The 24,409-nt window shown below is 39.4% G+C and overlaps 1 protein-coding gene across 1 annotated transcript in view; it reads right to left on the bottom strand.

The window, feature by feature from the left end:
* Positions 1–24,409, bottom strand: part of ACBD6 (acyl-CoA binding domain containing 6) — a 44,406-nt gene that overhangs the window by 13,762 nt on the left and 6,235 nt on the right. Inside the window, exons 3-6 of the mRNA XM_072419805.1 lie at positions 18,942–19,038; positions 7,821–7,918; positions 5,671–5,776; positions 2,800–2,889 (exon numbers count right to left, since the gene is read on the bottom strand). Coding sequence (XP_072275906.1) covers positions 2,800–2,889; positions 5,671–5,776; positions 7,821–7,918; positions 18,942–19,038 — 391 coding nt within the window. The remainder of the gene's footprint in view (positions 1–2,799; positions 2,890–5,670; positions 5,777–7,820; positions 7,919–18,941; positions 19,039–24,409) is intronic.

Raw genomic sequence — 24,409 nt, 5'->3', positions numbered from 1 at the left:
AGTTTGAAAAGAGAGCACAAGATGCTGCAATGGTTATTGGAGTGAGGGTCTGTGCTAAAAGGATCAGGAGGTGCTGGCTGGAGGGGGCTGGGAAAAGGATAAAGCTGGAGGTCTAATCAAATCAGCTGGGAAAGCTTCAGTCTCTCAGCAGTAACCTTGCCAATCAGGGAGGGATGGAAACATGTCTGTGCACACTAATCCCTGGGTGTCCTTCACCCCATCTGAATCTTATGGCAACCCCCAAAAAAACACTTACATAGCAGCACAGTCACATTCAGAATTCCCAGAGTTTCTGGGTAAGAAGCAATAGCAACAAAGAACAGATCAGCGTTTTTAAATGTAGCATATCAAACTGTAACCACACTGGCAGCAAGCAATGGGTGCACCAACCACTTTATAAGCTTGGTAGGTGTAAATTACTGGCATGACTAGTCGTACACCTGTAGGTCAGGCTTATGCTGTATGCTGGGAAGGTACAGATGGGAGGTGGAGTGGTGTCCTTAGGGAGAAATATTTATGGGTATTGATCTGTGGTGAGAGCAGTAAGGAGGGAGGACTCTGCCCTCAATTAACTTATGAATCTGAATCCAATACAGCCAGAGCTCTGACCTCGTGCCTCGTTCTGCCTGTGCTCATTACAGTTACCGAGACCTCTTTACCCCCTCCCGGACCTGAGCCGGCGAGCAGACTGGGATGCTGACTGATAACCAGCTTGTGACATCACTCATTCACTGCCAATACCAATTGACCAAACCTCTATACCATCACATATAAATTAAGCTGCCATCTGGACATTGGGGAAAACAATGTTATTTTAACATGTTATTTTAAATTGCAAAAAAAAAAAAAAAAAAAAAAAAAAAAAAAAAAAAAAAAAGAATCCTTTTTAATCCATGTTTATGGAAAATATTACATACTATTAGTAATATATTGGTACTACTGGGATGCTCACCAATGACAAGCACAGTCTATAAAGTCTTGATTGACTCAGCCTCTCCTAACAGTTTATCTATTCTAACATTATTACAGATAATTACTCTTATCTGAATAATGAAATTATTCTCATTACCTACTAAACCCTCCCACAAAATGTGTCTACAATACATGTTCAACCTATGAGCTTTGCTGGAATCCTAACAATTTGAAGAAATTGGTTTTTTTTACAACAAAAGTGGCGTTATACTATAACAATGTGACCTGAAGGCTTCTACTTCTACATCATAGCTCTTAATGTTCTTAGTGACTACTTCCATTTACTATTTAGTAAGGCACGCAGTTATCCAGGGGAGTAAAGACCAAATAACGTAAAATTTTTCTGAAAATAAAATAATTATTGTGCTTGTCCTCTTAAGAACACAGTGGGAGCAGTGCAGTTTCTGCTAACCTCCACCACTGACAGAAGATGACACTATGGAAGGAGAATGGCCACACACATATCCGAATGGTTTTTTGGACACGTATGGAGATGTGAAGACCCAATGAATAACTATTTGTATTACCGGTTTATCTGTTCACATTGATTAGAGTTGTTCTTTAAACTGCACTAAAAAGTGCAATGTTCATACAGACCCCATGTGTACCATGTCTGGTTGCAACTTGTGTATTAAAGTTTGGTCTCCAGGCAGCTCCCCCTTTTCTATAGTATGGATTTGTTAGAACAACGTACATACTAATGGTTGCCAAGCAGATTATTCTTTTATCAATTTTTTTTAATCAAAAATGTCCCAACATACAGAGGCCAAAGCTAAAACATGACCACAAATCTATACCAACGCTTTAATTTGTTATAATGACATTTTTTTTTTGTTGAAATCCCATTGTTTGCAGTGGCTCTCTGCAACGTACACAGTCGTAATTTATAAAGTTTACTGAAAATGTATGTAAAGGATTACACTGATTATTTTGATTCAGTCTGAAACTGTAAATGTGATCTGTGATTATATGCAGAAAGGAAATCTTCTATCCAATACCTGAATGTAGGAGAACCTTGGTGCTCTTAGCTGTCTGGGCTGCAGGTTGTTGTCAGTAATGAGATGGATTTGGCAATGGATTGAGCGCTCAATAATAATGTTGTTTGTGAGAATCTCTCCCAGTGGAGACGCTCACTCTGCTATTTATTATCTCAGGATTGTCTTCCTCTGAAAGCTTCAAAAAGACCCCCACCCTGCTACTTGTGTCATCCCCCATCTCTAAAAGACAATCTATTTATAACCAAATCTACCATCCAGGGCTCATATGGAAAGGGGTGTATTTTAAGGGGGGATTCAGTTTAAAGGTTACTTCCCAGCCCCCAAAACTTTCATAATGATGTATGAATAGGTTCAGGAATAAATTTGTAGAGCAAGCATGGGCACACTTCTACGGCCTGTTGGGCTTTATAATATGGCCTGCTTTTACGAGTTATTTATATCAGTCCATGCAAACACTCCATCCAACCGACACTGGCATGGCTCATCTGTCAAGTTTTAAAACTCATTGTGGCCCCAAAGCCAAAAACATAAAGCACTTACGGTAAGCCAGCACAATGTCTGCACCAAATCATTAATTGCCCACCTGCAACCTGGACCAGGCCGTCTGCAGTCCATACAAGAGTCCTGTTGCGATATGGATATTATTGTTCTTTAAACGGCCATATCAACAAATAGTTTCTAATGCACGTAATGTTTTTTTCGTGGAAACAATGAGAACTTCACTTTACACAACACACAAAGAGGAATATTTTGGTTCTGGCTGGCTTGTGGAAGTCTGAACCACCAACCAGTGTGGCACCCGTACATAGACTTGACGTGTAATTATTACCTGCATATTTAGGTCAGCATCATGGTAATAAAGTATAGACACTAGCTCTAGGTGTCCTCTATCACAGGCCCAATGGAGAAGGCCACGGCCCTGTAAAAGATAACAGCACACACAGTTATACATATACTTTATATGAAACTGCCCATTTACACAAGCCCATAAAAGTGTCTGAAATAGGAACATTTTTTTTATAGACCCCATAACAGAATAATTCCTTCTTTCAACCATGATTCTGATCCAATTTTTTGGTATTTTGCATAGGGTGCATATTGCTAAACAAGCCTAGTAATTGGGCCAGATAATCTTGCAAAAATAAATTAATACATAGTATGCTTTAGCAAACAAGTCAGATTTTCTGTCCAAATCTTGGACAGACTTACACCACACTAAAAATGTAATGTCAAACAGAGTGAAAGTCTTGCCACTAAAGAGGTCTCTTTGGCAGATAACACTCTTGCAAAGGCTAATCTCTGAGAAATCCAGCAAACATGCTTATCAACATAACTACTGGTTCTGAAAGAGTGTTCTTTCTGGGGTCTGCCAAATGTCACTATAACAAGCAATGATTCATATAGAAAGACAACCAACTGCAAACCCATATTTTTATTTAGAGCAAAAAGAAACAGGTTGCTGTAAAGCCTAATATACCCCAAGCATATTTGCACCTTTCCGTCACTACCCCACAGCTCAATTTAAAGCCAGGAAGAAATATTCAGAACTTCTGGGTGGGGGGTATGTGAATTCACCTATGCGATAATGCTGGGACAGTCAGTGTTGTCATAAGCCCAGTCTAAACCACGATGTTGGTGAGGAAATAAAAACTCATCCCCCAACTAACCTTACAAGTAAAACTCACATTAAAGACATTTCACAGCAACTTTTTATCCACTAGATTAATAGCAAGAATATATCACAAGCATGAATGAGCTGACAGTATGTAGGTAAAATGACTTCACATCACAAATGGAAAAAATATGCAACCAGTGGGCTGCCTAATATGAAAGTCTAGATCATATCACTAATACCGTAGGGAGATTAATATAAAATGGTAAGCACTCAGTAACCCCTCCCAATCCTCATTAATTCCCTGTGTCTCAGGCTATGAATTGATAATTCCATGTCAAACTTAAAAGAGACCATATGAAGGGACTGCTAAAAGCACAAGTATGAAATGGGTACATGAAGACAAAGTAAATAAAATAAAAAACCTAGACCTTAAGCTGCTTCAGGTAATAGTAAGGATATAGGCCTTATAGTGAAAATACAGCATAGGGTCTATTGATGTAAAGAGTCCAAATTATAGACCAAATTATAGACCGGCAAACAGGCTGTTTAAACAATCATATACACAAATAAGGCCTATTTTGTTATAGATGAAAAGCCACTTTATATAATTTACTGTGCTCTTTACCATATCTAGAAAGGGGAGAGTAACCACCATTTGTATTAAGGCGGGAGGAAGAAAACCTAAAGTAAACTGTTTTGATTACTGTAATATTATTTGTATTCCTGACTGTAATACATAAAAATGTATTTGGGGCATGATTTAAAAGTAGTGTGAACCAAAGTCCTTTTGCAAATTTAGATAATCTATACATAGAGATAGAAATCCAGCTATTAGTAATTTTTGCTGCAGCGTGACATACACAAACACACAAAACAGAAACGCAGAAAGATATTTCACAAAAAGCCTTCCATCCTGGTGTACAAGTAGTCTGATCAAATATCTGAAACTGATAATAGGACTTATGCTAGCCACACATAATACAATGGGAATTCAATTAGTAGTTCATGCTGCAATACACACTCACAGATGTGCTTGACAGTAGAACAGTAAGAGCACCACATCTGTTTCAATAGGATATTTATTTTCCGCCTCAGTTGATCAGTATTCACTCTGAGGTAATTTGACAGCTTCAGCTAGGTTTGTTTGAAAACAATACCACACATAGTAATGACTGATCAGACCGAGGAGAGAAAAAAATAAAAGTTAGAAAAGATACCTTAATCATCATAATTGATGTGGGTAAAATAAAGTCTGTAAGTGTTAATGCCAAAGTCAAAAACCCAAAGGTAGTACTGCACCAAGAGAAAAGGTTGGAGAGGCTATTAAACTATTAAGGTCTTTTATTGTCTTTACAGCAGCCCCAACTTCTTGTTATGGGTTTCATTCAGCAGATCCAAAGCAATGAAGTGGGTAGATGGGACAATCGACCTGCTCCATAGAAGTAAATAGTAAATCTTATATCTAGCAACTCTCTTTCAGTAAACAAGCAGAACTGAACTCTGTAAATCAAACAAACAAACTTTCACACTTTGTGCCTGATTTTTTTGTTTTTTTTAAGGAAATACTGATGTTGGAGTTGTGCCAGGTATCCCAGAATCCCCCAGGGCTGCTGGGACTAAATAAACTTACATGCCCATATGCAGGAGTTACTGTCATCAAGATGACTAAAAACCAGGAAGAGAAGATTGTGCCACTCATGATGGTACAAGGACAAGAGAGCATTTTTTTTTTAAAGTTGGGCAGGTAGGTAAAAAGCATCCTTTTGTAGAAGGGACATGGACTGTACCCACTGTAAAAAAGGAGCTGCTGGATCACAATTTAAGGGTAAGGGTTTATTTCTGGTTTAAGGGCCCCTATTACAATATGCATTATAGTAAGAATATATTACCATGCTTTAATAGGCAGCCTATTCTTTTTGAATGGACTAGGAGTGCACCTTTAAGGAACCAAGTCAATGAAAAATAAATGGGGGCTATCATTGCTTTATTTATTAGTTCTCTGGCTCAAGCAGCTAAACACCCCCAAGCAGGACCTTTTTTTTTCCTTTTAAACACAATGCAAGGCAAAAAGTCAGTAATACATACCTCATCATCTGTAGCTTTGATATCAATTGTCCCTGCAGCCAGGCCCTGTGATATTCGTGCAATATCATTCTCCCGGCAGTAGTCAAAGATGTCTTTATCTTCATCCCTGTGAGAACAAAGACTTGGTGAACATATTGGTCTCACTAATGGCACACATTTCTACACATGATGCATCAATAAGTAAAAGACTTGAGCTTTGAGCACCTAGTTTGAGTTATGAAAAATAAATTATAAGTGTGTATGTTGTAAAGCACAAACAAACTTTGGATTCCTGAAAACCAAACTGGACTCCTCTAGACATCCCTGGGGGAAGCCTGCTAAATTAGAATCCGATTTCAGATCAGAATCAGATTTAAGAACATGAATACTAAGAATAAAATACCTGTACTGAATGAACTGCCACTATATGGCAGCCACCTCCATTTCTTTACGACTACAACCAGATATTTAGGTCAGGAACCCACATCTAGCAACTCCTATCAATAAAGCTTAATAATATGCAAAGCACCTGTGTTTGTTTGCTATATGGAGACTATGTAAACTTTTTTTTCTCTTCATTTTAAATTATTTGAACCTTCTGGCTTCAACATATTTGAAATGTATTCTATATGAACAAGCATCTAACTCAGTCCTTTGTTAGCCAGAATTTAATACACAAAATATAGAAAACATCTCAAACATGTTAAGTTCTAACTGATAAAACCAGCAAAGAGAAAAAGGAAAGGCTGCGTATAAGAGGTCCTCATAACTTCCTCCTGGTACCATAGGGACCAGAATTACATCACCTGTAATTATTTCTACTCTTTAATCAGCCAATGCTCACCGACTCTTAGGGACCAAAAGAAGCAAAAGCTCATTAAGAGCAGCGTCCACAGCCCTTGGTAGCGCAGTGAGCTTTTAATTGCTTAGTGTGATTAAAGCAGTGGTGCGAGAGTGATCATTTTCATAAGAATGGGGTAATGTGGGCAAAGGGGGGGTTGGCATCCCTGAGGTGCCCAGCATACACACACTGGGCAGTCATGCAATTATTCACACCAGCTGATCTGCTCCATGGCTGCATGAGCACAGTGTTGAAGGTGGGGGAGAAGCAGTCTTAGGAGATAAAGGGGCTCAATCTTATGCACGATAAGTCAAGTAAAGTAGACTGGATATGCCATTCAGGAGAACATCAGACTCCTAACACATACCAGGGCATATATCTGGTATTGCTACTAAATGGACAGAACCGCTGATGACTACATACAAAGATCAACCTAAGCTGATCTTCCATCAATGACCATTAAAGATTTTTACACCAAACTGATGTTTTCTATGCAAGGTGTGACACACTTTTGCCCTCCTGTTCCTTAGCTAGTTTAAGGTTCAAACTAATGGGATCCCAATCTTAACTCATCATGGTAATACTTCCCATGAATGAATACAGTTAGGTGTAATATCAGACAAAATACATTTACAAGCATAGCTTTATAAATAAACTGGTTCTGATAAAATGCCAATATTATTTCAATCATGTGAGTGCATCCTTCAAAAATGAAGTGTACCTATTTGGATACCTTACTCAGCTTTGGAATTTTGTTTCATTTGAAGATTACATTTCTAGTAATACAGTAGCTCTTTGGGATAGATGCATCCTAGTACAACAAAAGTCCCTTTTCCTTCCATTCTAATTTGCAACATTTAGATCAACAAGCACACTTATACAATATTTCACAGAGCAGTGTGCAATGTGCATGGCCAGTAAATTCTGCTACTCTGTGCACATCTCTGTAAAAGCAAAGGCCTAACTGCCTGGCCACACAGACTGACCTGTGGTACTTAATGCCAAAACAGTCCATTTATCTAGAAAAGTAACTAATCAATTGCAGAGTCCATCAATCATTCCTGGTTGAACTAGTCGGGGCTGAGCAGAGAGGAGAGGACAGATGGCTGCCTGAGAGAGAAGGATTAATTCAATTCTGATAGATTACTGCAAAGCTTCATGGAACAAGAAAAGAGAGGAGGACGAGAGGCACAGTGGAATGTGGGAGACCTGGTATGTGAACAGAATGAAAGTATAAAATGGTCACAGGAGGGACCGCAAGAAGAGACGTCAAGTTTGCACATTCATAAAAAGATGATAAAGAATGAGTGGGGGATCCCCCTTCAATTACCTAAGTGGTTCCTGCAAACGGCAAAGGCAACTGACCACTCGTCCACCAAAGCTACCAATGCTAATAATCCTGTGCTCTTCAACAGGCTCATCAGCAGACTGTAAAAAAGAGAGATTGTATACATCAAACTTTGGAAAACAAACAAAATGTAAATCATGTATCTAAGTAAATAGGTTTACAAACAAATCTAAAAACAAAAAGGAGTTATGATTTTCTTACAAGTGAAAGTAGCAGAAACAGTTTACCTTTAACTCTTTATGGCATGTCCAAATAGAGTAGGAGGATGGGGGAGGAATAAATCAGTCCTCTCATTTCTCCTGGGTTTGTTGATTTGAGCCTGAGCTACTGAGCTCTATAACCGGACTTTCAACTTATGAAAATAAGTTTACCATGTGTTTAGGGTGCCAAAAATAGGACAAGAAACAACCAAAAAGGTAAATATCAAACAAATTAAAACATATCTAGAATCTTATTTGATTTCACACATTCTGGTAAATATAGGATTGACGATGTCTTAAATCACCCGTTTAAAAAAAAAAAAAAAAAATTAAATACCTTTTGATTGTGCCAGAAAACTTGCACGCAAACACTATTTGTGACCTCTAGCTGTGCCAACTATGATCAATTACATTGTTAAGAGTGGTGTGCTAACTATGTTATAGACAACAAGAAGGGTGGTGTCCTGCGGTAGTTTTCCTTTTTTGCATTCTCATACAGGATGAGGGAGAGAATTCTGCTAGAACTAGTAACGTGTTACTGGCTAAATCTCCAAGTGAAAAAAAAAAAAAGATTTAGAAAAAAAAAAATGCAGCTACTAAACTTTGGAATTGAGTTAGGATTCACCTAAAAAAATTATTATTATTATAATTATTATTATTAAACAGGATTTATATAGCGCCAACATATTACGCAGTGCTGTACATTAAATATATTCATTTGTGTCTGAATATGTCAGAAATGTGTGGAGAAAAAGCCCACTGAAGCCTGATAGGTGACATGCATGTACCAAGCTTTTTAAAATAGTGTCTTTACCATGACTAAAAACATTCTAAGGCTTTTCAGCAGCCCATGCTGAACTACAAATTTGGTGAACAGCTTACTTTAAAAGTTTTTTGTTATGATAAAATAGGGGAATATTTATGCAAGAGTCTTCTTCTACAGTAACAAAATTATTAGACAGTTACAGGACCCCAGATTCACAAAACATTAGGATCAGCTATGTCTATGCAAGAATTTGCAATGTACACGATTAAAACATTTCTAGTGACAGCCAAAGTTGTATTTCAAGTGTCCATCTGTAACGGAAAGAGTGCAATAAATAATGCTGTGGAGCCGTAAATTTCCAATGAGCAGGACATTAAAAGGCAGGCGGCAGGTAAACATGAAGAGCAAAGTATGGGAGGAAGACTTCCAGGATGCATATATTATACAATAGTCTTTCACGGCTTATAAATATGTAGCTTTTTTACAGCTTAAAGCACCATAATATCCCCCCCCCCCATCTAAAATGTAAGTGAGCCCATTATGTATTTTTGTACAAGGTTTTTTTTTTTCCCCTTTACAGTTGTAACCAGAAAGATATCCACCCTGCCAAACTTACCTACTGCTAGCAGTTACTTCATTTAGCAAACAGAGTATATCCAAAGATGACTAGAGCATCTTTTATAGGATGGACTGCACTGGATTGGACCCCAAAAGGTGAATCTGGGCCAAAAATACACCAATAGGCCCTACTTTTAAGTAAGCAGTGCTAACACAAAGATAGAAATTCAAAAAATTGTAAATATGAATATATAAAAACTATGCCAATATTGATCAAGTTGTGGGGAAAAGTTTTGGCAGGTCAGGTATGCAAGGGGAAAAAAAAAGGAATGGACAATGTTTTCAAACCTAACCCCTTTCTCCTAAAAGAAGTCATGCGAGACTAAGGACAATGAAACGTATTCACATATATAAGCCAATAGGATTTGAAGCCCTGATAAGGCTACAAGCTCTCCTAAGACAGGGATTTGTAGAAATGGCCCTATGTGAAGTCCTCTGGGGCAGGGGATTCTTAGCATTGGCCCCATGTACTCTTGTAACAGGAACAGGTGTTATGTGGCATGCTGGGACCTAAAAAGAAAGTATTTAGATGCTTTTCAGTGGATTTATTTCATACCATCATACCAGAATTCTACTGTAGCACCAAATAGTGCTAGCCGGATTTTCAGTCGCATAATTTGGACCCGTGCGGCACGCTAACCCCTTTCAATCGCATATTTTTTTTTTGAGGAAGTCCTGTGTTTTGTCTGTTGTTTTGATACATTGGTCCAGTCGTTCGTTTCCTGTGGAAGCAGTCATAGTATCTGTGAAATGTGTTGAGCCTTTCAAAACGTACATTGAGAAACTAATGGACCTCATCAATGTCTTACAATGTTTTCATTGTGTTAATGTTACTATTCATGTTTCTTGATATTTAAATAAAGGTTGTTGCCATTTTATTCACTTGTGTAATCTTCTTGTAGTTTCGGACGCCTAAAAAGTCCCATAACGGATAGATTTGTGGAATTGCATGGGGATGTGCCATCTATCAACTAACCACTGATTGGTCAGAAAAAAAGTTTTTTTTCCTTTTTATCTATTGCTCTTGTAACGGTTAAGCAACTCATCGTCATATTAACGGAAATAGGTATAAACAGATATTCTTGAGTTTTATATAAAAAGTAACACAAATAGATACTTCAACTAATGCCACATTTAACGCTTTGATTCATTGCTTGGATCCACATTTTCCAATACCAATCAGTCTGCCCCTGGCACGATCTTTACCCAGCTGGGCAAAAGGAGGGGTGCTTGGATTAAAGAGACCGATGTGGCCCTGAAACAATAAAGCAGCTCTGTCTCTACAGACTTCCCTGGTGACAGATGTTTCTAAATGGTGCTGTTATTTTATGCAAATGTACGTCTGCTCTGGTTTCTCATTTACATACCTGAATACTAGCAGCTAAGAGCTTGGCAATAAACCCGCATGCAGAATTATAGCCACAGGTTGCAATGTGCAGACCGCACGGGGAGGGGAGTAGTAACTCCTTATGTGCCTAGGACATTTTGCAGACAGTTATGATTCCTATAAAATTCAGTCAATGCCTGTAAAGACTGCATTGCAATTTGTTAATGGAAAGCCTAGCGAGAGGTTATCCTAACCTCCCAGCATAACAAGTCTTTACGTCTCCAATGTAGGAATGACAAATCAGGCAAAGGCACCAGCATTTGTTTCATAGGAAATGCTGCCGTCAAGGAGTTACAAGGCAGATTGCCTTCCATATGGGGGCAGAGGAACAAGCATGAAACTCAAGAGGCCAACAACAACCTGTGATCCTCCAGCTACTGCTAGACTACAATTCCCAACACTGCTTGGATGCCAATAGATAGGGGACAGCTGGAGAGTCACAGGTTCCTCACACTCCGCCAGTTTGCTAAATTAGATCTGTGTGCCCATTCACATCTGAAGGCTTTTCACTTGTTGTTTAACTCACTACTCCTCAATTCCAGGCAGATAAAACACACCAACAAATAGAACTGTGTTTAGTTTGTTAGATTAGCTCACAGATCTGAAACAGATTAAAAAAAAAAAAAACTGAACAAAGTGTACAAAAACAGAATGATAGAACTACCACTTAAATTCACACAAGAATTGTACTTTTTATTCACAGCACCCATGAACTGTTCACTTACCTGTGCACAGAGATCATTTTCTATCTCCCCAACCCAATGCACCCATATCACTCTGTAATCTTGATACAGCAATCCTGTTACCCCATCTCCCTAATCCAGTACAACTATATCACCAAGACATGGTATCCCCTGTAACCAGCTTTCACCCTTCACTACACTCCTACGGCACCTGTCCTAAATAATAGGGCCCACTGGAAATTCCTTCAAATCTCAGATGGGCCAGTGTGGAGCAATGACAAGAGTGCCTGGATGATGTATATTGTTTATTTTATTAACATTAGAAGTTGCATCTATGACACTTATCCCACTGAGCAATCTAACCTTTGTGACCCAGGACTGTGTGATGCCATGATCAGCAGAGTTCTTTCTATAATGTGCACACCCAGCCTCTGTTTATGGATGCAAATACAATTTTCTTAGTTCACTTGGTTTGGGCTTCTTCCAGAGAAGCAGTCACCAACCGGTGGTCCGAGAGAAAACTTTTGGTGGTTCGCAGCTTTGTCCGCTGTATGGACACAACCTGCCGACTCTCCCAGCTTTCTAAACAGCTTGGGGGAACAGTAGTGTTGGGCTGTGGACATAACTTTTGTTGCATCCACAGCCCTGCGCTGCTGTCCCCCTCGGAATTTACCAAGCAGGTCTGAGCCTGAGATGGGGGCATGGGCAGGTTCTGGCAACATCACATCACTCTGGGAGAAGTTTCTTCCCCTTTGAGTGACACACAGCTCTCCCTTATGATCGGCCTGGATGCCATGGATTTAGTGGTTTAGAGGTTCCCTAAAGAGCTGTATAAGTCCATGTAGAAGGCTCAGGTGCCACCAAAGAACATGTGGTGGATTACCAAGCTGGTAAGAGAACATATTTGTATTTCTTAGAAAAAGCTGAAATCTAAACTCAGTCTATCATTCTAAATGTATCAGGCATTGCTGCATCCAGGAACACTAAGAACTATGTAGCCAACTAGAGTGTGAGGAGGAGACTTGTAGGAAGAGGGTAACAAAAGTCCAAGTTGTGGGAGGGAAGAGAAAGGAATAAACTGAGCAAGGGAACGGGGATGAAGGGCGAACAGGCTTGGTGCTTGGCTGAGTACAACTGTCTAGAGGACAACTTTTCTAGCTATAGGGTCAATAGCTGTCAAATAAAACCGGGTGGCAAATAAGGCTGTCTATATTTTTCAATTGTATGCAAGTAATAAGCATGTACCATGGCTAAAAGTCATGCTTCAATTTTACAGCTTCCAAACAAACTTTGGACAAAATCATTAAAGTATCAATTTAAAATTAAGAATTTGGCACAAACATAGCTGACACTTAATAAAACATTTTGCAAAATGTAACTGCTATGCAAACACAGAGGTGCAGCACTAGAAGACAGACAGAAGAAGACATCATGTGACCACAATTATTATGCTGCAATATTTATATAGCACCAACATATTAAGGAGCACTTTACAAAGTCCATAGTCATGTCCCTAGCTGACCCACAAAGGGGCTCACAACCTAATGTCCCTATCATAGTCATATGTCTTTAAAACGGGTCAATTTTTGTTTTTGGGGGGGGGGGGGGGGGGAAATAATCTAACTGCATGTTTTTGTAACGTGGGAGGAAACCCACACAAACATGGGGAGAACCTGCAAACTCCATGCAGATATTGTCCTGGCGGAGCACTCTGACCTAGCACTGCAAAGGTCAGAGTGCTAACCTCTGAGCCACCGTGCTGCCCACACAATACAAACAAGCAGATAAAGAACAGAGTAATGAGTTTGTCAGACTGCTACGAGGTCCTAACTGGCCAAATACAGGCTGGGAATTAGGAAAATGATTGGGTTGTATCTGAAGTAATCAGAAAATCAGATGGCCAAATAAACACACACACGATTTGGTGGTGTGCCAGCAGTTGTGTTTTAAGGATAATTTATAAAGATTAACAAAAAAAAAAAAAAATTGTCATTAAACCAATAACATCAAACTATATCTATATGCTATGCAAGTTTATTGTGCATGATATTATACTAGGTGTAGCGTGGACATGCCTCTGCCAGCAACCAATTATAAGACTAATAATTGACAAGGCAGCCTTACAGCTATAGATTACCACGCATGTTTACTGATGTGTATCTTCCTGTTAGTAAACGCTTAGATGTTTTATGATCTGATACAACCTACGGCCTGCACAGTCCTCGATGGCCACTGAGCCATATCACTCCTTCCTCCTCCCTCTCCAATATGATTTGTATTCCAACCATACTGACACCAAAGCCATAATTCAATTAGTTGGAGAGGAGAGGATCCCCCAGGAGTAGCATTCTCCTGGCCCAAAGCCCTGCATTTCTTTGTCAGATGACAGTGTGCGGTAGTGGAGGGGGGGACAAACCAGGCGAGCAGTGACAGGGCTGCAATGGAGGAATCAGACAGCCCACTTACCCGCTTTGGTTTTTACTTGTCCCATAGGGGAACTGGGAAATGATGTGCACACAGCAGAGATGGGCAGTTAACAAAACACAGAGAGACAAATAACTCCCACTGCAACCATAACACATTAATTTACAAACTGCTCCCTTGGGCAGCCCATGTGAAGTATCCGAGCTGAAAGAGGAGGGGGCACAGCGCAAGCAGATGGCTTCATGTCTTGTGGGATCGTTTTCCAGATTAAAGAGCAGTGTCATTAGAGCGCTGCATACAGAGATTACAAGCAGTGTCACCTTTTCAGACTTTCTGAAAGTTACAGCAGAAGTTTCGATATTGTAAGGACTCTCCGTCACAAAGGAAGGGGTTGGTGGCACCACAAGGCAGACGTTCCCTATGACTTCAGCCGCACAGTGTATGAAAATGATTGTTGTGCCAATCTCACCGCCGGTTCTTCCATTACTACAGAGGAGAGCAGCAGTTGGCTCTTTTTATGGTCACACAAACAGAAAGCTGTTAATCAAAGATGTCTACCCAAAATCTCATGGATTTAGATTTTAACAATTCAGTGTTCTCTTCCTAAACCGCAGGTCTCCGTTAAATTAAAAATTACTTATATTTGGATGTTTTTCAATGTATACATACATGTTTGGAGATCACAGACAATCTTGGCCCATAGCTTTCAGCACGTCAGGTTATAGTTTACAATAATAAAATAAAGAACAGGTTTTACATTTATTTTGGTCACAATATCATAACAAATAAATGATTGAAGTTCTATTGTGGCACAAATGTATGGATTTGTTTAAATTAATAAGTAGAGCTGTGGCTGTTAGTAATGCTCCCTTGATTTAAGGGTTGCATTTCATTTACTTTAGGGTATTTTTGGTTCTTTTCCATGCACTTGTATTAACCTGCCCTGTTCTGCCAATGTGTCATTGGGTGAAATATCTAAACCCAGGGACAAAATGGAACACATTGCTGCCTATTGCCTTGTAATCTTACATTTCCTAGCTGCATTGTTTTTCTTATTTTACTTTTCTGCAAATACTTGTTGTTCCTGACAGTAATTTAGTTATCTCATATCTTCCTGCCTACTAATCTGAAATCTTTGTTTCTAGAATTTACTAGCTACAAAACATATCTTGAAGAAACTAATTCATATATTGCTTTTGGTGTGCATTACTGAATGTGTCCACAGCATTAGCTTTTGTTTTCTAGATTTCTGCAAATTCTACATTTATAGTCCCTGGGGGGCTCACCCACTTCCATTGCCACACAGGCTGAATTTATAAAATCACCTGCCTTTGCTAATCCTGTAATTTCCTAGTGTAGGAGTTAAACAGTTTGCACAATACACATTATGCCCAATTTATTAAACCCATATATTAAAGATAAGATGACACATCAATGGAGAACCTGGGGGATTCAGCAAACCTGGAATTACATTTAACAAAAAAATAAATAAATAAATAAATAATTTGTTAGCAAATAGTTTCTAATCCCGAACCAGATCCATTCCAGGTTTGCTAGATCACCCAGGTTCTCTTATAAAAAAGGCTGTTCTCCATATATAAATGATGTTCTCCAATATAAATGATGTGTATGGTTAAACAGCAGAAAATTGGAGACACAAGACCTCCTTTTTATTTAATGTACAGCGCTGCGTAATATGTTGGCGCTATATAAATCCTGTTTATTGATAATAATAATAATAATGCATAAAAATACAATATTAATCTGTCACACTCTAAATTATGTAATTGTTTCACCCGTTATTGTTATTTATAATTCTTTTGTTAAAGCTATTTTTCTTTAATAAAAATTTATTGAAATAAAATGTATGACAAGTGAATTTTGTATTGATCAACAGGTTTTTGTACTTGTTAAAAATGTTTTTTGGCCTACAAAAAAAAAAAAAAAAAAAAAAATACCCAGAGACACACAAACGTAGCCACCACATCTAAAAAGGACAAGTAAGCTGCAATATGATACACTTTTTTTCTAGGGCTTAATCACTTATTCTTAAAAACACATCTTCCTCTACAGCCTTTTTCTTTTTGTGGCCTTTAAAGTGCCACATAAAAGGAAAATAAATGGATTGCAGAAACCAGAAAACACAATCTAGGCAATTTTGAGTTCTATCCTCCTACTGAGAATCATACAAAATCACTCAAAGTGCAACAAATAGTATAAATGATAAAATACTTATACATTTATAAACAAAGGATTATTAATCCTATTTAGCTATGGTTTCTCACAGTGTGCCATCAAAAATTTGACTTCAGCTGCTCAAATCTTTGGATTTAAAGAATGTTTTACAGTTCTACTAAACACTAAACGAAATCTGCCATTGAAAACCTGCAGTTGGTCCAAATGAGAGGAAAATAGCAAAGTTTAGGTAGCATTAATTCTTCATAAATAACGACACAAAACACAAAATCAATACAGAGAAAAAACAAATGAAAGATGATGTATATTTACTGTACAATACTGCCACCTGCAGGCTGGATATGAAAGTGCAGTAAATGGAGGAAATACATTATGATAGAAATATAGGAGCCTGGCATGACTGACTTTATCCAAAATGCTACTACCTGGCTGTGAAAGGCTGTGATCAGGAAAGTTGGCAATTGTTAACATTACACCAGAAAAGCTAACTGGCTGTGATCAGCAGTAGGAAAGTCCTTTTCTGTATTCATGTTTAGTTACTGCTGTCTAAAATATTAGATTAAAAAGATCAGCAAGGAGCAACTAGCTTTTTCAGGAATAGACAGCCTCAGTTTCTCCCATGATTTACTTTAAATACCCCAATTAAGAACATTAAATACTCCAATGCAATAGAAACTATACAAGGCTGGCTGTGATGGATGAGCTTTCCTGGTCCCACAGCAGCACCCAGTGGATTGAAGTGGTATTACAGATGAAAAGGCATAATACTAGAGAAGATTTAAGTGTTGGCTTAATGGGAAAGCTTCCTAGAAGATGGCAAAAGGTTAATACATCAAGGGACTTCAAAACTGCTTTGGCTAGACATGAAGCTTTCTTGAAAATAACAAAAGGTCAATGACCAGCAGTGCCTGCAGTCTGGCAGAAAGCAGAATTCAACGTTTGTGTAATATGCACATGATACAAAGTTCTGTTGGTCACCCAGATGTGAATTAGGGCCCCTGTTTTCACTTGGATGTTCAGGTGTGTTGTGTCATGTGTGTTGCCTTAGGGCAGGGTGGTAAATGTAATGGCAGCTTGTCATCCAATGCAGTACACCGCAACATAAGGCAATGTGTTGCTCTAGATTGTACAGCACTGCAAGGCATGCGTGTCATCAAAATAAACTCTACCGTGCACAGGAGTTATTAAGTACAAATACCGTTCCACCATGACTGATGATCATTTGGAAGCCTGTTCGAGGCTGGCTACCAGCATCTACTGTCGGACTATGCAACTTAGGGCGATTCAGTTTAAGATGTTTAAACTGAATTCAGTTTAAGATGTCATCGGAGGAAGGTAATGGCCAAAAACATACAGAATTGTATTGTGCAATACATGTTAATGTTGTTATGCAAGGTAAACAATATATATTTTAAATATATATATATATTTTGTTGGTAGATCATTTTGACTTCGAAATTTTAAAAGTAGCTCAGAAACCAAAAAAGTGTGAGCACCCCTGCCTTGGACTGTTTGAATGCCAATCAAACACTTCAATGGCTAAGTATCAATGGGCCCTTAATGCATACATGTTAACACATGAATGTGGTATTGAAGTGTAATTTAAGTCTGATTAGGCAGGTGGTTATTGCAGAAAGGGACAGGCAGGTGACTTCTCTTTTGCAATAACTTCTTACCTGCCTGATCACTGGCCAGCTGACAAATGTCTAAGCTGTCAATGCACACTTAGCATTTGTTGCCAGGAATACCAAACAATCCCAATTTCTGTAGTGCATGCCGAGAATGAATGAACTCCAGGGCGCCCGGCCAGGAGTTATGACATTCCGACCAATCAAAATGGCCAAAGATAGGCCCCGTGATGGAATGGGAACAGGCGAGTATGGTGGGTTTAGTTCCACTTTAGGTTTTAAATCCCCCCCCAAATTTTATTGTGTAGTTATTTAAAACAACAAAAACTATTTTGATATAACTATTACAGCCCTTCATGCTCTTTATTTTTGTATGTAGACTTTGTTTAAATAGTTATGCAGCACTGCATTAAAATGACTTGCAGACTGAAGCGTTCAGCCTCATCAAGGCCTAACAGGTATTTATTCAGATACAGCCCTGTACTCTTAAGGTGCGTACACACTTCCAATTTTTATCGTTCCAATCGAACGACGAACGATCGATTGGGCAAAAAATCGTTCGTAAAAAAGTAACCAACGACGCCGACGAACGAGGAAAGTCGCTGGAAACGAACGACCGGACCGACGGATCGGATTGGACGACGATCGTTGAACATCGTTCGTGTGTACCGTCGTTCGTTGATCGTCCATGATCAGAGCATGCGAGATGAACGAACGTCCGTTCACTTTCCTGTGGTGCACATAGTTCCTCTATCGCTCAAACGATCGTATCTATTGTGTGTACAATATCTACGAACGATCGTGTCGTTAACTCTATGTGCAGGATCGGTGCTATAGGATCGTTCATATATATCGTGCAGGAACGTTCGTCGTTCGTTTTCCAACGATAATAATTGGAAGTGTGTACGTAGCTTTACTAAAGTTTTAGGTCGGGCAGCAAGCAAACAAACAGCTGAAATAAACAAACTTTCTGAATTCTTAACTGAAAAGTCTCCATAATTCATGGCTTGATTTTTGTACCCTCTGCATACAATGTGTAATGTTTAGAGCAAACAAAACAAGAAATCCATGAGATCCTAATCCATCTGCAGAAAACTGAAAGAACAGGACACAGGAGTGCAATTTATGTATCCACCATGTTATTTTCACACACTTTACTACAAATACAGATTACTGGAGTAGTTTATGAGAATATCTTTACCTTTGGACACCAGTCTGGATCAAGCTTTTTTATAGCATCTATATATTCACGCATTGCTTGCTGCGGAGTGTAGTTTACCAGTGACCTCCATGCATCCCTGCAGAGGAAATAGAAAATATATGTAACTTGTGCACACATTGCAGGAAAACAAACATTTCCCTCAATAATAAGTCCCAACTTAGTGCAGACAACCCTGGCTAATGGCAATACAATTTTACTAAAGATGAACTCATTGGAAAATCCTGCCTGGATTTTAAGGCCACCCAAAGGCTTCAGATCTACACTATTGCTAAAAGTAGTATTTGCTTTGATGGCAACAGTAAAGAATTAAACAGAGACAGCATGGCCAGCGTTCTCCACCCAACACTTTTCAGTAACCACCTGGCTGTTTTTGTTTGGTTACGGCAGAGTTGGGTCACAATACAGGGGGCTGCCACTTAAAAACTTCATTTCACACAAAGAAAGAAAAAAAAAAAAAAAAAATCATGGGATGGATTCAAAATAAACAGGAACAAGGGTATGTCACCACATATGCCATAATGCTACAAGCATTCCTATTAAGTGTGCCAAGTTCAGTGTTCTCCCCGGCCCCTTTTAGCTGGGCACACCACCCAACACTTTAGTAACCACTGAGCTGTTTTTGTGTGGTTACTGATGAGTTTGGTCACAATACAGGGGCCACCACCCACCTACAATTCTTTGCCACCCAACTTAAAAAAAAAATAAAAAAAATTAAGTTTAGGAGTACAACTTTTGAGCTTGCAAAGAAATTTTGCTGTGTTCATAATGGCTCAGAACTATGCAGGGGGCCTCCTGTACCCACATAACAGCAGCTAGACACCCAGTACTTTAATATATGAAAGTAATTGAGATATAACATGTTGCCATACCCAAGAACAAACTCCTTTTGGTATATGCCTGCCAAATACCTTACTTTGCCAAGTCTACTTTAACATGATTGACATAATACTGATAATCAGAGTATAGGAGTAAGCTAGACCAATTCAAAAGCCGGCAGGCATTGTTTGAGAGGCAGGGAAAATATGCTCCGACTGACAATAGAAAATAATGTTAGGTTCAGACATTGGCTAGCCAGCTCCTGGGATTTGTCCAACTCCCACTTCTGACTGCTATCTCCATTACAGCGGAAAAATGAACAATACAGACTAACTGGAGCATATGATAAAAAAAGTTCTATTAAATTAATCTTCGTGCTGGAAAATAATTAAAGGCAACTATAATGAAAGGTGAATGAGTAATTACCCTTTCAAGTGGGCCTGTCACAATAAATTAATTTTGTGGAATACATTATGAAAATAATATTCCTTTAATATTTAAATCTTAAAGCCGTGTTCAGCGACCAGTGTGTGGTATCGCCCTTCTGTGTGATGTCGGGGACCTCACTGATCAGTCGACAGGCTGTGTAATGAAGCAATAGATACAAGTCTGTCACTCTCAGGGTAAGTATTTTGGAAAACTCAGGTAAAGGAAGACACTTATGAGATTATACATAGGACATGGTAATGAAGCACAGCTAGAATATAAACTACACATGGGGACCACTGAAGTCTGCATAAGGGACTAGAGGAAGCTCCCATCTCTTCTAAAGTGAATAAGATCAGCCTAATGTTATAAGAAGTGTTTTTTTAACATTCTCCAAGTATAAAATATAAACATGCCCACTGTTCATTTAGCAGATGTGTTACTATTAGGCCAAGTCTACATGGACTGTTTAACCTGCGTTTAACCTGAGCATTTAAACATTCATGTTTGATATTACTATTAATTCCAATAGGCCTAGTCCACACCAGAGTGTTTTCTTGATGGGCTGCAAAGAACATCCTGCAATGTTGGAATATAAAAATGCACCCAAAAATGCCCATAAACACTTCCGACGCCCTCTCTATTGATATGAATAGTTTTCCACACAGTTTTCTGCCACATATCTTGGTTTAAAAGGTCTTTATGAACATTTAAAAACCTCACACGAAAGCTGTATGGGCATTTATTTATAAGTGTTTAAAATAAAGTTGGAGTAGACTTTGCCCTAAAGCAGTTCTAGTGTTTATTTTGTTTAGTTCTTTACAAACCACTACACTTACACAGTTATTATTATTATTATTATTAAACAGGATTTATATAGCGCTAACATATTACGCAGCGCTGTTAGACTGGGTACACACGTACAATTGTTGTCCAATTGCTCAGGGCCAATTATCGGACGAGAATTTTGCATGTGTACAGCACTCGTCGTCCATCGTCCCAACGACCATCCTGGACGTGAAGGGGAGAGAGCACAGTGGGGAGCCGCTTCATCGTTCTCCTCCTCCCTTCTCTATAGAATAGAACGGTGCTGTATGTACCGAGCTCATTCATGCATTATGCAGTCGTTTGTCATTCCAAAAGGATCGGGAAAGATCCTTTTCAAAGAATATTATTACACGTGTCTACGCAACCTAAGACTTCAGCAATGTGTGCTACAGTAGCTCCAAGTTCCTTATATTTTTTTCTTTTGAGGTGATGCTTTGTATTGCCTAGGCAAGAATGACATGGTCTCCTAAACCAGGCTCATGCATAGCATAATGGTAAAAAAGATCCCAGATGGAGTTTGGGTGTCCATGCAGCGGGTGTCTAAAGCTACGTACACACTTCCAATTATTATCGTTGGTAAACGTACGTCGAACGATCCTGCACGATATCTGCGAACGATCGTATAGCACCGATCCTGTACATACAGATAACGACACGATCGTTCGTAGATATTGTACACACAATAGATGCGATCGTTTGAACGATACAGGAAGTTACGTGCACCACAGGAAGTGAGCGAACGTTCGTTCATCACGCATGCTCAGACCATGGACGATCAATGAACGATCGTACACACGAACGATGGTCAACGATCGTCGTCCAATCCGATCCGCCGGTCCTGTCGTTCATTTCCAACGACTTTCCTCGTTCGTCGGCGTCGTTGGTTACTTTTTTTACGAACGATTTTTGCCCAATCGATCGTTCGTCGTTCATTTTGAACGATAAAAATTGGAAGTGTGTACGCAGCTTTACAGTGTGGAGTGAATCGAGTTGTATTGTTGGGGTGAGAATGCTCAATTTGTACAAGCTAAAACTATTTCCCAGCTAAAGCATCAGATGCCCAACTATTTTAACAAAAATCCTAACATATTATATGTGCATTTCATAAACATCTAAGAGGTCTGCAACTGCTACTAGGCTCTGCCATCCTGGATGTGAGGACAGAAGGTGTTATTCTATTGGAGCCCTTCTCAACCTTTTTAGCCAAGGAACACTTAAAATAATTTTCAAGCCAGTCAGGGGAACTTTTACCTTCATCAGTTCATTGGGGGTGTCAATTGGAAAAAAGCAAGAGGACTGGGAAGAATCATCAGATATGGTCCAACTATCCACCCATATACCTTTTAAACATGGATCTAAAACTACTCACAAACAGGCTGCATCAAGGTCTGGGTAGCCAGATACATGGAGATCAGACAGGCTTTGTTCCGTGTAGACAGGGAGCTGATAACATACATAGGGCTATCCAGTTGGGTAATCTGGCCAGCACCCAAGGCCTGGAGGCCATGTTTTTGGCCCTTGATACAGTTTCATGGCCTTCCCTATTTTTTGTCCTTAAGAGGTGGGGGTTCAGTGACTCCTTTTTACGATGAGCATGTAATGCTGTATACAACGCCATCGGCCTCGTTATGATACTGTTGGTTTGAGTCGGTACTTTCCCCCTTGCGGAGAGGGAGCCGACTGTCCCCTTTCTCCTATCCTATTCATACTGACAATAAAACCCCCAGGCCAATTTTTATGCCAAGTAGATATTAAGGGCATTGAAGTAGCAGGGATTACACACAAAATTATGCTCTTTGCTGGCTATATATATTATGAAGATTTCTTTGTATTGGACTCAATACAGCTATTTTGGATTGAATCTAATACAAATCTATTTGAATTTCCCACCAATGCTCCCGCCCGCAGTGACGTAACCGGGGAACCCCGGAGACCGTCCCTGCATTCGCCAGCTGGAGATCGGAGGAGGGCGTGTCCCCAGGACCTGCGGGGAAAAGCGGGATGCCGACGAAGCAAGGTGAATACTGCTGGGTGGGGGGGGTGGGGTTAACATAAAAAACGAGTTCTAGCCACACCTCCAGGTCTCTTCTTTGCCCAAGCGGTGAACTGCAATCTGGGCAATGCCTTCCTTGGTGGGAGTGTTTCTAATCCACTCCCACTGCCTTAATTATGCCTTAATTAATTTTGTTTCTTTCCTTACCTGGGACTCTCATGTCCCTCAAGTGCAACTGTTTAGTGTGCAGCTACTTCCTGCATCTTCTCAGCTTGTGAGCTCTCCTTGCAGAGGGCTCCAGGTAGTGAGGGAGAGGAAGAAAACAAACTTGCCAGTCACAAGCTGGCTATTTCTAAACACTTTATAATTCAATATATTTTTCATGGATACAAGCTGACCCAGCCAGTGCCACCAGGTAAGACTTACATTTTAGTGCAAGTAAGTAAGAATGGATTAATAATTGAAAGACTAAGTTTTGAGTTCAGTTCCTCTTTAAGGTGTGGGACTTGGTAAATTCAAAAGGTAGGTTAATGTCTCCCCATTTGCCTCTTGCTAGGTTTCCCCTGGCTATGGAGTGCCCGCAACAGTTCCAATGGTGGAAACAGAATTTAACTGGGGTAATGGCCTTTTTATCAGGAAGGAGCGTTACACCTTTGCAACACTTTAGGGATAATCATGAGGGCCCCAACTCTTGTCTTTTTTCATATGAGCAAATTAAACACTTCCTTTTCCTCACTGCTTCGAGTCCCTGAGAGTCTCCAGAGTCTGACCGACTTTGAGGGACTGAATTTTCCATTGGTCCTCCACCTTGTGCTTCAGGGGATGTAGAGAGGTGGGCTCTATGCAGCATATTTGGTGGGACTGTCCCGTTGCCCTGAAGATATTGGGCAGCAGTTTTTCGATACGCCAATGAGATTTTGGGATTGTCCCGCTGACAAACGGCTACTTTGGCTATGCTGCAGTTGGGCTGCAGGAAATCACCCAAGGTTGGCGCGTGTATTGTTACTGCAAATTATCAATGCAGCAAGATGTATTCTAGCTAGAGCCTGGCAATGCCCAAGACTTCGGAAATGAAACAAATCTGACATGAAACATGCCTTGACGGAATAATTTTTGGGCCGTGTAGCCCAAGGTTAAAATGCAGTGCTCTTATGGGGACACTTATTTCTCCGCAGTCATGGTAAGTTGTATTTGGTTCAATACACTACTGTTTATTCATGATCATTATGCGAGCTGCTCTAATTTCTATTGGTATATTGTACATGACAACACTGTTTACAAAGTATGTTTTATACCACACTATTATTGTCCTGTACTAATTGTTTGTAACTATTTTTTCAATAAAATCAATAAATATATTTGGTAAAAAAAAAAAAAAAAAAAA

This window comes from Pyxicephalus adspersus, chromosome 8 (assembly GCF_032062135.1).
Source record: "Pyxicephalus adspersus chromosome 8, UCB_Pads_2.0, whole genome shotgun sequence".
Classification (NCBI taxonomy): Eukaryota; Metazoa; Chordata; class Amphibia; order Anura; family Pyxicephalidae; genus Pyxicephalus; species Pyxicephalus adspersus.
Note: the sequence above shows the minus strand (reverse complement) of the source record. Positions and strands in the feature narration are given on the sequence as shown.